The 13252-nt window shown below is 42.0% G+C and overlaps 1 protein-coding gene across 1 annotated transcript; it reads left to right on the forward strand.

The window, feature by feature from the left end:
• Nucleotides 1-88: 88 nt before the first annotated feature.
• Nucleotides 89-11935, forward strand: T265_05430 (hypothetical protein; the record flags this gene model as incomplete). The annotated part of the gene is made up of 2 exons (XM_009170437.1): nt 89-141; nt 11611-11935. 2 exons carry the CDS (start codon nt 89-91, stop codon nt 11933-11935), a joined length of 378 nt encoding a protein of 125 aa, XP_009168701.1.
• Nucleotides 11936-13252: the final 1317 nt, after the last annotated feature.

Below are 13252 nucleotides of genomic sequence, written 5' to 3' on the forward strand. Positions count from 1 at the left end.
AGCTTGAATACACCTTTGTAATTACTGTTTCCTTCTAGCGTAAATGTTTGCTAGAGTTGTTACCACAATAAGATTGGCGCAAGGTATGATGTATCAAATTTATCAGGCTGGAACGGCAAAAGCCAAATACACACCGAATAGGTGGGTACGCATTGGCCAATTGGACCTTAGGTTAAACTTGAGGACAATAGTATAACAAATTATACGTTTACCAGGAAGCAGGGCACAGTGAAAACAAGTGTCCACAAAATTTACGATTCTTGAGGTGAATTGTTTCAGTGTACTCGGACGCGGATAAATGTGCTCGCCTGAATATCCAGAAGTGAAAATCAGGGTTAGGATGACCTTGCCTAACATTGTCTCTACAAGCAGTTTCACCATTCTGTACCTATGGGCGTATATATATATTCTACAAACATTCATGACTGATCACCAAATTTAGCCGATGTGCGTCATACAATCAAAAGGATGTTACCCTTGACATGATTCAGTAACGCGATAGAGAGCATGGTAATAAATGTCAAGGCGCTACAACGTAAGCCTGAAAGTAATGAACCTTAGGAAGACAGAGCAAATCACACACTATATACATAAAGGCCGCTTCAGCATACAGTGCTTTACAAAAAGGTGGAACCTGAATGATTTGCTGTGCTAACATGTTTTAGTTGACTACTGACTAACTGCATTGTTGTATATGCCCACTTTACTGCTGCGTTTTCACAAGCGATGTTTACGTATCCAGAAATATTGTTAAAGAATGAAATCACTTAAAGGGTTTGCATAAATCTACCTCGTTGTCGAACGGAGCATTCTGTATTCAGTCGCAGCTTGAATATGATGATGTAAAATTTTACTGCCTTGCAACGAATATCAGACAGCTTTTGTTGATGCCGAACTTTGATTGTTAAGATGGCTGTATCAGTTTCCTGACGTCCTTTACCAGAAATAAGCAGCGGGTTACCGCTTTCGTAAGCTCTTCCGTGCAGTTGTGTCAACCACTTGCACGGTAATTGCTAAGTTTGATCTTAAACCGGCCGCACGTTATAGGCATTGTATAAATCCACACGCATATATGGAATTTTGTTTGCGGTACCCTAAATCAGAATAAGGTTTCATGTATTACTAAGGAGAAATTATGTTCTAGATTTCGCTCTGTTCATAGTGGGATAAAGGAAGTACTTCAGTGAAAGGAGTTCTCATCTTTAGAGTGCATTCTATTACATTGAGAAGTTGAATCTCTGAGCATTTTGCATGCGCATCGCTATTCGAAATTACGAAAGTCATCCAGATTTGAAAGTTGTATACCGCTTGTACTGAGGGGCTGGAAAAATGATACTGCGGAATGCCCGAATAAAATCCATCTTATATTTCCATTCGAAGATTGTAAAACAAACAAGCTTTGCAAATTTGACAAGTGCGTTTAAAGCCATCCAATTTTTGTTAAAACACCATGTTGCACAACATCAGATAAAAAAACTTCCGTCTACAAAACTTAACCGGAAATAAAATTTGATCTATATTTTTTACAATACAATTCGTTATGGGCAACATTTTAACGGGGATATAACAATAGTGCGTTCAGGCAATGAGTGCCTTGAAAATCAATTATCAAACGGAGATATAACAATAATGCGTTCAAGCAATGAGTGCCTTCAAAATCAATTATCCAGGTTTCTGCCGTCTCTCGGCTTCTCGCGAAATAACAATTTGGATTTCCAGAAAGGTGTATCTGTGTTAAATTTCTGCGCGTCTTCTGGGTACATTTGAATGATTCTGTGATTTACGCATTGCGGTTTGAAGCTGCATTCCGGATTTTTCGCCGTTCATCGACTGCTGCTCCCGTCTACGTTAACTAGTGAAAATTGACAGAAGTTTGGTTCGGACTAACAAATAATTCAGCGGTTTTGCGATACGTTTCGCTGATAGACATAGATAACTAGTCATAGATTGATAGTCATATTTGAAGTGTAGATGTCCAACGGTCACTCATCAGCGGCGATCACAACACTAATGAGGCCGCACAATACAGTGTGAAAATATCGTGCATTCACCGGCTCAGGGCTTTTTGGACAGGCGACCAATTTTAATTTGAAGACAAATTATTGTTCTTACCACGGTAAATTCAGCAGTCAACTAAAGATCGCAAACCGGTATAGTAGGCCACCGAGTGCTCAAAAGTGTAGGACCTGTTAGTGAACTTAGTTCAGTGTTTACGGGTTTGTATGCAAAATGTGCACATTGATGAACCTGGAAAAAATGAACGTCCAGTACGTTTGTCCAACGGTGTCAACAAACGTGGTTTACATGTACGAATTCTGAGCGTTTTGGAAGTGATGTATCAAGATGCGATTTCATTTGATACATGGTCATTTGAAACGATCTAAAGAAAATTAATCATGAAGAAGAATTTGCACTCCCAATCTACGTTTTCCTTGCAAATCCATTCGTATACATTGCATGGAGAGAGGCTATTGTAAACTGTTTCAACAAATATAGTGTTGTTTGTACTTTAGTTTTCTTTAGAAAACCGCGACATATGTGAGTCATACGTGGTCCACAAAAGATGAAGATAAATGCATGAAACTTAATTTGGCGGAGGATTTTGATAAAATCCTTGCTAGTTCGAATGTTTAACCTAAATCACCCTAGGGGCCAAAATTATGTGAAATGTACAAAACTCATTTTCAGTTCGACATTGCAACAATTTCACATGTTTTTATGTGACATTTTGTTTCAGCATTTCCTTCGACAACGTTTTATGACTAGGTGATTGCCTTTGATGATATATATTTCTACATTTCTAGCCCGGGAATCTTTTGACATATATAAGTCCAACGTTTTAGAATTATCCCGCATCGGAATTGGCGTTCACAGGTTACACTGATCTGGGAGAAAATCGACCAATATGTGAAAAAAAGCATCCTGGTGTCGGTTGTACCACTACTGGGTCATTTGGGTTTGGCCTCCACGGACGCAGGTAGGAATTTCTTTGTTTAGGTACGCCAGCTGTTTTCAAATCTTTAGGCAGCTATGTTTTCTCTGTAATGTCGGCATCTCCTCAACTAGTCGTGGCAGGAAACTCAACTTGCTGCTTTGGTGCTAACCTATTGTGATTTTTTGGAAAACCTGATGGTAGAAATGGAATTCATAATAAGGCTGCGCTCACGTCTTTGACACCGAATCTCATTTGTCTCATGCAACTGCAAAATATTTGGAAGTTGGTGACCGCAATGTGCATTTTCTGCGGTCTATGAATTGTTGAAAATTACCAAACGGTGTTCAGCTCATACACACGCCATCCCTCATAATCATCAATTTTGCGTTTTGGCCGGAGCAAGCGGCCATTTTGATATAATTTCAAAAAAACATTGATATGCGGCTGTGTGCGGTCCCATTGAGGTTGATTTCTGTTCGTCTTCGATGTCTTTGCAGCATTGATCTTTATCTGATCGATAAAATATGTCAGGTAGGAAATGTTCATCATTTGTAGCCTTCCAAGCACATGATTCTCCTAAATTATTAAAAAACGGTTGATCTAATGAAATAATTTAGCTCAATAGTTGGGCGGTTGGAGTGAAGCTCGATTTGTGACAAGCCCTAAAGAAGGCAGGGATTAGTGCTGGCGGCAGCTAAGGCGCTCAATTGACGACTAAAGATAGTGTCGGGTGGTTCACGATCCAGAAGGGTCATCATCATTGCGTACGCTCTGTCTTCTATCACACAAATACGTTTGGCACTGAGACAAGTTATATTCTAACCCATATACATAAGGACTCGTCGATTTGCGTCAGCCGAACGAACGGCTGTGTAGATATTATAAGCGAAACGGTGCACATGTCAGCTTTTAGATTAGTTGAAATGCGTACGCACACATCCAAATTGTTGTGTTTGGGTGCACGGTTATGTGTTTTATGACGTAGTCTACTGAATCAGGCTGTAAAGGTAACAGATGAAGAAAGATGTAACAAACTATAAACCGACGTGAGTAGGGTGCCCACGTATTTGTGGACAAAAGCCGTCCTATCGGTCACTTTTTATCCGAGTGTCCGTTATTCAAAAGCTGATCTCACGAGAAGACTAAAAGGGAAATTTTGCTTTCCACACAACACAGGTCTGTCTGATTCCCAATCACTCAGTTAATTTGAAGTGTTCCTCCTCAAGTTTATCACTATGACGTTTCGTTTCAAAAACCAACTGCAATTGTTTCCTAAGCGATAAATTCTTGGATTATTATTTCTTTTCCCATTGCAATTCAACAAAAAAATTTTTGCACATAAATAACTATGACAAGGGTGCCAGAAGGCAAGAATAACGGCAATGCCGCATTATTTACACCGAAACATTCTAAAAAGTGAGGAGCCGAAATTCTGTCCAGATGAAATGTAATAGAGAGAGTGGTTATTTCCATCACAAATTTGAATTAGGTTGCTTCTGCACCTGCATGGTTGTCGGAATAATAAGTGAAGCGAATATTTTATTTCATAATTAATTTTCGTTGGGAACAGCCTTTTTGGACCTTGTGTGAATACATTTCCGATAGTACACGTACTCCTTTACCACCTTGCTAATATTTCCGGCAGATCGTGGATGTTTGTATGCAAACAAACAGTCCACAAGGAGACAACCATTTACCAAGCAGAATTGAACACACCAGGCTACATTTTGGATGACGGTGATATCGAGACCACCAGCACAATTTCCAGTAACAATGTATAATCACACATAGTACACAATTTGAATCTTTGTGTTGAATCTGATTTGACCTCATGATAATTCCCCCACTCGTTTGCTTACTCCGCCTTAGTTCTTTCGACCTCAAGCTGTTTTGATTATCCGTAACCGCCACCAACCTTACCGCAGAGGCCGTCCTTTCCGACACCTGTCTATTGACATATGGGGTCTGTGTGTGAATGTGCGCTGCTGACCTACTTACCCAGGCGCGTCCATTTCCCGTTTGCTGAGCCCGCCTTGGCTTGTTTCTTCTTAATTTCCGTGTGATCGCACGTCCAATGAGAATCATGAGACGCTCTGTCTTCTATCACACAAATACGTTTGGCACTGAGACAAGTTATATTCTAACCCATATACATAAGGACTCGTCGATTTGCGTCAGCCGAACGAACGGCTGTGTAGATATTATAAGCGAAACGGTGCACATGTCAGCTTTTAGATTAGTTGAAATGCGTACGCACACATCCAAATTGTTGTGTTTGGGTGCACGGTTATGTGTTTTATGACGTAGTCTACTGAATCAGGCTGTAAAGGTAACAGATGAAGAAAGATGTAACAAACTATAAACCGACGTGAGTAGGGTGCCCACGTATTTGTGGACAAAAGCCGTCCTATCGGGCACTTTTTATCCGAGTGTCGGTTATTGAAAAGCTGATCTCACGAGAAGACTAAAAGGGAAATTTTGCTTTCCACACAACACAGGTCTGTCTGATTCCCAATCACTCAGTTAATTTGAAGTGTTCCTCCTCAAGTTTATCACTATGACGTTTCGTTTCAAAAACCAACTGCAATTGTTTCCTAAGCGATAAATTCTTGGATTATTATTTCTTTTCCCATTGCAATTCAACAAAAAAATTTTTGCACATAAATAACTATGACAAGGGTGCCAGAAGGCAAGAATAACGGCAATGCCGCATTATTTACACCGAAACATTCTAAAAAGTGAGGAGCCGAAATTCTGTCCAGATGAAATGTAATAGAGAGAGTGGTTATTTCCATCACAAATTTGAATTAGGTTGCTTCTGCGCCTGCATGGTTGTCGGAATAATAAGTGAAGCGAATATTTTATTTCATAATTAATTTTCGTTGGGAACAGCCTTTTTGGACCTTGTGTGAATACATTTCCGATAGTACACGTACTCCTTTACCACCTTGCTAATATTTCCGGCAGATCGTGGATGTTTGTATGCAAACAAACAGTCCACAAGGAGACAACCATTTACCAAGCAGAATTGAACACACCAGGCTACATTTTGGATGACGGTGATATCGAGACCACCAGCACAATTTCCAGTAACAATGTATAATCACACATAGTACACAATTTGAATCTTTGTGTTGAATCTGACTTGACCTCATGATAATTCCCCCACTCGTTTGCTTACTCCGCCTTAGTTCTTTCGACCTCAAGCTGTTTTGATTATCCGTAACCGCCACCAACCTTACCGCAGAGGCCGTCCTTTCCGACACCTGTCTATTGACATATGGGGTCTGTGTGTGAATGTGCGCTGCTGACCTACTTACCCAGGCGCGTCCATTTCCCGTTTGCTGAGCCCGCCTTGGCTTGTTTCTTCTTAATTTCCGTGTGATCGCACGTCCAATGAGAATCATGAGACCGTCGTCGAAATGGACGACCGCAACCCACGCTACCGATTCATCATTCCACTCGCCGTTGTTTGGTGTACACACTTTGACACTGCACTGTGCCGGCCAGTGACAGACCTGCCAACTTGATGACGCTACGAACGTGAACAATCGAGGTTTGCTGTACACAATTGCTTACTTTTGTGTAAATAGTACGGTATGATTACGAACCCAATTCTTGCTTTTGATATTCGGGATCGCCGAACCAACGCGTCACTCAAAGTTCTGTATCAGGAACCTCAACAATCTGAATGAATAAAATATATGTTACGGATCATGGCGGTAGGTGGGCCATAGAATCAAAGGCGATCGGATGCAGCTTCCACATCAGTGCCGTGTGAACAAGCTGAACCAATTCAATGTCAGGAATCTATCAAATCCGTTTTTCCGTACTGAAGTTTCACTCAAGTCACAGTTATTTGCGAGCTCCAACTGACTGTCTTTGTACTCGCTATACACCTGGAAATTGAACTAAACTGGACGGTTATGTATGGATGACTGTTGTGAGATGTAATGGTTTTTTGGATTACGGATCAAATCCCAGAACTTCAAGCAAGGATGTTTCCTTGAGACTCTAAGATTGCAATACAGCATAAAATGTAGCAAAGCATATCCTTATACAAATGGGCAATTGCAGGAGACCCTGACACATTTGTTCTAAACACATTTCTTTGCTAATTTCAACCATTGTTCCTGCTCTTCCTCCTGTTGACGTAATAATGACAAAGGCAGGCGCAAATAAGCCGAGACTCCGCTAGTTGTGGTACATCTGTGTACATGTAGAGTCTTCTATGCCATGGAATCAACATATTGCTTACAATCGCTGTTACTTAATTCCCACTTTCATGGTTGCACGTACAGCATGCACACGGCTACCTCACCAGTTAACGCATGTTTGCAAATACGGCTCAAAATATTCTCATTGCGTTTGCCACGCGATAAGGTTATTGTATATCTAATAAGTCATACGCCGGCGTTCATCTTAACGAGGGCTGAGTAAATGGAAGATTAGAATATGAATCATGCGGGTGTCATGTGGTTTGTTGTGCAAACTGGCGAATCGATCAAGTTGTGTGTTTTGACAATAAACGAGAAGCGCAACAAAAGTCGTGGCACTAAATTACAGGAGCTTGTGTGACTGACGCAAGTGACTAATCGCTTCTTCTTTTACAGCCCCCTTGACTACAATGTTTTGACGTAGTTCACGATTTGCTTGCTTAGTAAAAAGTGTTCCTGATTATTTGAGGTTTTAAGCATTTCTACGCAAATAAAAATGTACTCAACATTTATGATGTCTACTTATTTTCAAACCGTTCATTCTGCGACCTGATCACACATGCATTATGAAACCTATCGTAAATGCACCTCCGACTAATGGACGCCGATCATCCGGTGCAAGGCTGGACTACGAATTATACCTTAACGCTAGCGTAGTTGTGATGTTCTTTTTTGCCGTCATTTTTCATCGTTTTCATGGCTCTGCAATACCGGGGTTGGGCACTATCTCAGTCTTCATCGCGTGCAATCTCTTCATTCCCCAAAATTCAGTCACGCGGATGTCGGCTTCACTACATGCAGCTCTCATTACACGATGCCCAATGGATTAATTGTACGCATCTTTGCAATTTTGAAAACTTTGTAACTTCGTTTCAAGCATGCCTTCGAAATTTAAATGGGTTACTGGGAGTTAAATGTGGTTGCTGGTGATTCCAAGTGATTAATGGAGATCCCTTGGACCCTGCTGAATTTCCGATCCCAGTTGTGGCTATTTTTAACCGTCCTGATATCTGTTGGTGGATTGTGGCCAGTGCATTCCAAATGCATGCACACATTTCCATTTTAGGCAATACAGGTAATCGACTTGCGGCGAAATCACCAGCTTGCGCTCTCATTGCTTGTGGTGGCTACGCCCACACTCGATTAATGATAGCCACTCGGGGTTACGGGTGTTACCAAATAATCGTTGATCAGTGAAAATATTAGGATATTGTTCGCAGAAATCTTGATTGTGCCAGCTGCATTGGAAAAGTTGTAGCGAAAAATTATTTTACCCTGCCTAAATAAAATCCAGGGAACGATGCCTTATCCACCATATAGGCCCCGGTGTGACCAAGATATAGTTGCTGTCAAACGAGCACCGTCCAGCTGGAGCTTTTCATTTCTACCCTCACCTTTGGTTATCTAAAATAGGCTTCTCAAACGACATTGCTGTCCGAGTTAAAAGCGCTGATATACGTGCCATTTATTTTGACCAACCGTTTAATTATTGGTTAGGTGGAATGTCAGATCCGAGAGCGTTTTCCTGGGAAACTCCAACTTACATTAGCAATCAGGAGAATGTTGAAAGATCGTGCTCGATCGTTCAATACGAGTCTGATGACAAGCCTAATCGTAGTTCGTTGCTTCTCTGGAAGTCATTGTTGGACGGGGATAAACAAGTTTTGCTTGCGCAACATATATTCATGTACACAAAGTGTCACCATCACGTTTTGAGGTTCCAATTGTGTATTAACAATTTGAACGTGCTCTCCTTCACACCCTAGCTCTAGTGGGTTGCCGCCGAAAGCACAAAATCTGCTTAGGAATAACAAGGTGCCTAAACTAAAGCTTGGGATTTTGCGTAACAGTACGCACTGAAAGCAATTTAAATGCGGTTTTCTAGTATCACTCTGACGTTGTTTGGAACATGCTTATCCGAAAAATACATCTAAAAACATATTCCAGAAGATTAATCATCTTACGTTCAAAAAGAAATATCAATTAAAATTTTTTTCCAAAGGGAACCCAGCAGCCGCAATCGGGCTTTAAGTACCAACAACCGCATAGAGCTGCCGTATTTGCGAGTCCTTTGCGCAGCTTAAGTTTGTGCACCCAGAGAGCCTCCATGCGCTGTCTGCGTCATCCATAGTCTGTTCAGTTGATAGCACCTCGGTCGTGTTAAGTGACTGATTCAGATTTTGTTCCGTTGTTGCTCCCCATATGCAAGGTAGGTAAAATCCCCGTTCTCCAGAATGGGTTAACAAACCCGCAGAATTTTCGGGCAAGGCCGTGCACAACCAGGAATCTGTCAGATGGGCGATAGAAAATGGTGGACAGAAAATATATCCGAGGTTGTTTTCGTCGAAATTGACATGCTACGTTTTGGAGCACCTCAAGCAAAACGGTTTCAGAATCACCTTGCATATTGCAAAGCCGTGCGATGTTTTCAGCTGAATCAATCCATGGGGTTCAATAGTCAGCTGAACATAAATAACTGTTTTGTGAGAGCATCGGTTATCATCTTATCATCAAAGGCCTCGCTGCTGACACAGACGTAGTTTCCTACCAACAGTTTGCATAAACCTGTGATGACCTTGGATAAGATGAATACGTTTGGCTTTAGCTTCTAACGACGATTTTGCCGAGAACTGCTTGAGGGATTATTCTACTTGAACCTTTACTTAGTAGCAAACATGAATAAGCTTATAAATTCCCAATATAGACTTCACCATTCTCGGCCTACCTCATAGTTGGCATGGCAGCTTATGTTGCTAAACACTACATTTTAAGTAGATTTTCAACATTGGTTCGTCATCCATAAGGTTTCATTTACCATACAGTGCCTCACAAAAACGTAGAACCTAACTTTTTGCTGTGCTAACATGTGTTAGTTGACTACTAACTGACGGCTTGTTGTATATGCCCACTTTACTTCTGCGTTTTCGCAAGCGACGTTTGCGTATCCTGAAATATTGTTAATGACAGATTATTCACTGTGTTTGACTAAACCTACCCCGATGTCGAAAGGGCCATTCTGCATTCAGTCGCAGCTTGAATATTGTGATATTACATATTACTGCATTGCAACGAATATCAGACAGCTTTTGTTGATGCCGAACTTTGATTGTTAAGATGGCTGTATCAGTTTCCTGACGTCCTTTACCAGAAATAAGCAGCGGGTTACCGCTTTCGTAAGCTCTTCCGTGCAGTTGTGTCAATCAGTTGCACGGCAACTGCTCAGTTTGATCCTAAACCGACCGCAAACGCGGGAATAATATTTGGTTTGCGGTACACTAAATCAGCTTGTTTCATGCATTACTAAGAAACAATTATGCTCTACTTTTTGTTCTGTTCATAGTGGGACAAATGAAGAACTTCAGTGAAAAGTGTTCTCATCTTTAGAGTGCCTTCTACTACATTGAGTAGTTGAATCTCTGAGCATTTTGCATGCACGTAGCTATCCGAGAGTACGAAGCTCATCCAGATTTGAAAGTTGAATACCGCTTCCGTCTTCAAAACTTAACCAGAAATAAAATTTGATCTATATTTTTTACAATTTTCTTCGTTATGGGCAACATTTTAACGGGGATATAACAATAGTGCGTTCAGGCAATGAGTGCCTTGAAAATCAATTATCCAGTTTTCTGCCATCCCTCGGCGTCTCATGAAAATCCTACCATATCTTATTATACGACCTCCGCTTATGTTTACTGGATTGATTGTTTCGAAGGCGTGTCCAGTTGGAGTCTGCTAATAGACTAGTGATATGACTGCACCGTTTCTGCGTATGGATGAGACGCAGAAGATCTGTGCTGCCTGGAGACGAGTTATGTGGTAGATTGACCAGAAAGGATTTGTTGGAGCGAAATGTCTTATCCTTAGGTCGGTTCAAACAGCTTGTTTCGCAAACGAAATAAAACTACTGAAATTCACAGTATCTTATAAAGCTTGGAGGACCTGCGATTACCGGTTCGGGTACGACGACTCTCACTAATTATCTACGAAAGTATTCTACGTGTTGAAGGACGCCTTAGATGGGTTTCAGTGCCCTTCGAAATGAGGCATCCAGTAATTCTCTCAAGTCATCATTTCGTAACCGGGCTCCTCGTCCATCATATTCATATGCTGAAAGGCTATGCTGGAACGTTGTATGTTCTTAATGCGCTACGTGAAAAATATTTCGTTATCAAAGTCAAGCAGACATTCGGAGATTTCTATATCCTTCTTTTCACTGCAAATGCTGGCATTCTCAACCTGAAGTACAAATTATGGCTCCCATTCCCGAGGGTAGAATCTTAGCTCATGAAGCCTCCTTCGCAGAGGCTGGTGTTGATTATTTCGAACCGCTATTGGTAAAGCGAGGTCGTGAGTTCGGAAAATGTTCCGGTTGTGTTTATACTTGCTTGGCATTGCTTGCTGTGCATATTGAGGTAGATTTTTCTCCGAAACGGACTCGTTTTTCTGCTCCTTTTCTAGGATTACTGCTCAGCGAGGATGTCCAGTTTGTATCTACAAAGCTAATGGCACTAATGTTTGTGGAACTGAACTTGAGCTCAAACAGAACCTACATCAGATGAACCAGGAGAGAGTGTCTAAAGCTCCGCTGCAACGAGGATGTGACTGGTTCTTTTCTCCACCAAGGCCAGCCACAGGCAGAGGCATCTGGGAAAGAATGGTACGCTGTATTCGGAGGATATTAAGACCATTACTTGGTGATCAACTAGTAACTGATGAAGTCCTTACATCTTCGCTAACCAAAGAAGAAAAAATCATCAATGACCGACCCCTGACAATGTTATAGAATGACCCTATCGATCTTGGGGCACTTACTCCTAATCACCTCTTGTTACTCCGCGGTAACCCGTCAGTCGAAAGCTCACCTGGACCGAACATGAAACTAACTCGACGATGGCGCAAGGCGCAAAAGTTGGCAGATGCTTTCTGGGTCCGATGGATGAGGGAATACTTACCTATGCTGCATCAAAGACACAAGTGGGTGGAATCAGGCCGTGAGGTTAAGGTGGGGGACTTGATTCTCTCAGCCGATAGGTCCGTATCTTGGGGTTCATGGCCGAAGGGTGTTCTACAAACGGTTAAGTTAGGAAAAGATGGACGACTTCGTTACGTCATGGTTCGAACGATGAAGGGACAGTTGAAGGGAGATTTTCGAAAATTGCGTTTTTTCGAGCAAACCATTGAAGTTCAATGTTCACCCTTGACACCGGGAGAGTGTTAATTACGTGACGCACTTAGCTGTTTCCATATTCCTCAGGCAAATTCATCACCCTTCCGGTGACTGCACAAGATTTAAGACCGAACTGTTCTATTTTATACAATGCGGACTCTACCTCGACCGTTTTTCTGCAGACGATTTGTTTACATTTATGTCTGGGCTTGTTGTTGAATATTTGTCCAACTTTGAACTGAACAACATTTTTTTCCGTTTTACTTGTCCGACAGCACACTGGACTTCGTGTGTTATCCTGTGTTGCTGAATGCCCAATTTTCAATATAGCCGTAAGCCTTTCTTTAATTCTCCTCACGATTTACGGTCAATTTCCTATAGAACCATGGTCTACCTAACTGTACTGTCTGCATACGTGCGATTCAACATACTGTTCACTGCCCAAGTGCGACTACTGAACAAACGCAGATGAAGTTCGTAGAATATGGTTTCGCCACAATTATTACCTGCCGTCCCGACCTAAAGCTGCCGCCTTAACGTGGTGGTCGGGTTTCAGTGCTGCAATGATCCCGCGGGCTACACTGGTTGGAACTTCGTTCCACAAGGTGCAACCATGCAAAGAAGGCCAGAGGGTGGCAGCCAGACCAAGAGCAGCGAGACCCCCCCCTACGAGTAATCGTGCTATGGGGCGGTCTGGGGGTAAAGTCGTACTGTCCTCTGCGACAGGAGTGTGGAGGCAGTAAGGTGTTTCCCCTAGGCGACCAGCATGTCCATATTTATGGAAGCAGCGATGCTGCCTTCCACCGAGGAGGGGTGGGTTAGAAAATGTCGGCCCCAAAAACCGCCGGCGCATTATCCAATACGGTCGAACTACTTTTAAAACCACTGAGCCCGGTGGTGTTCAAAACGCACCTGCTGTGCGTAGCCGCATCG

Source organism: Opisthorchis viverrini (assembly GCF_000715545.1).
Source record: "Opisthorchis viverrini unplaced genomic scaffold opera_v5_103, whole genome shotgun sequence".
NCBI classification, from domain to species: domain Eukaryota; kingdom Metazoa; phylum Platyhelminthes; class Trematoda; order Opisthorchiida; family Opisthorchiidae; genus Opisthorchis; species Opisthorchis viverrini.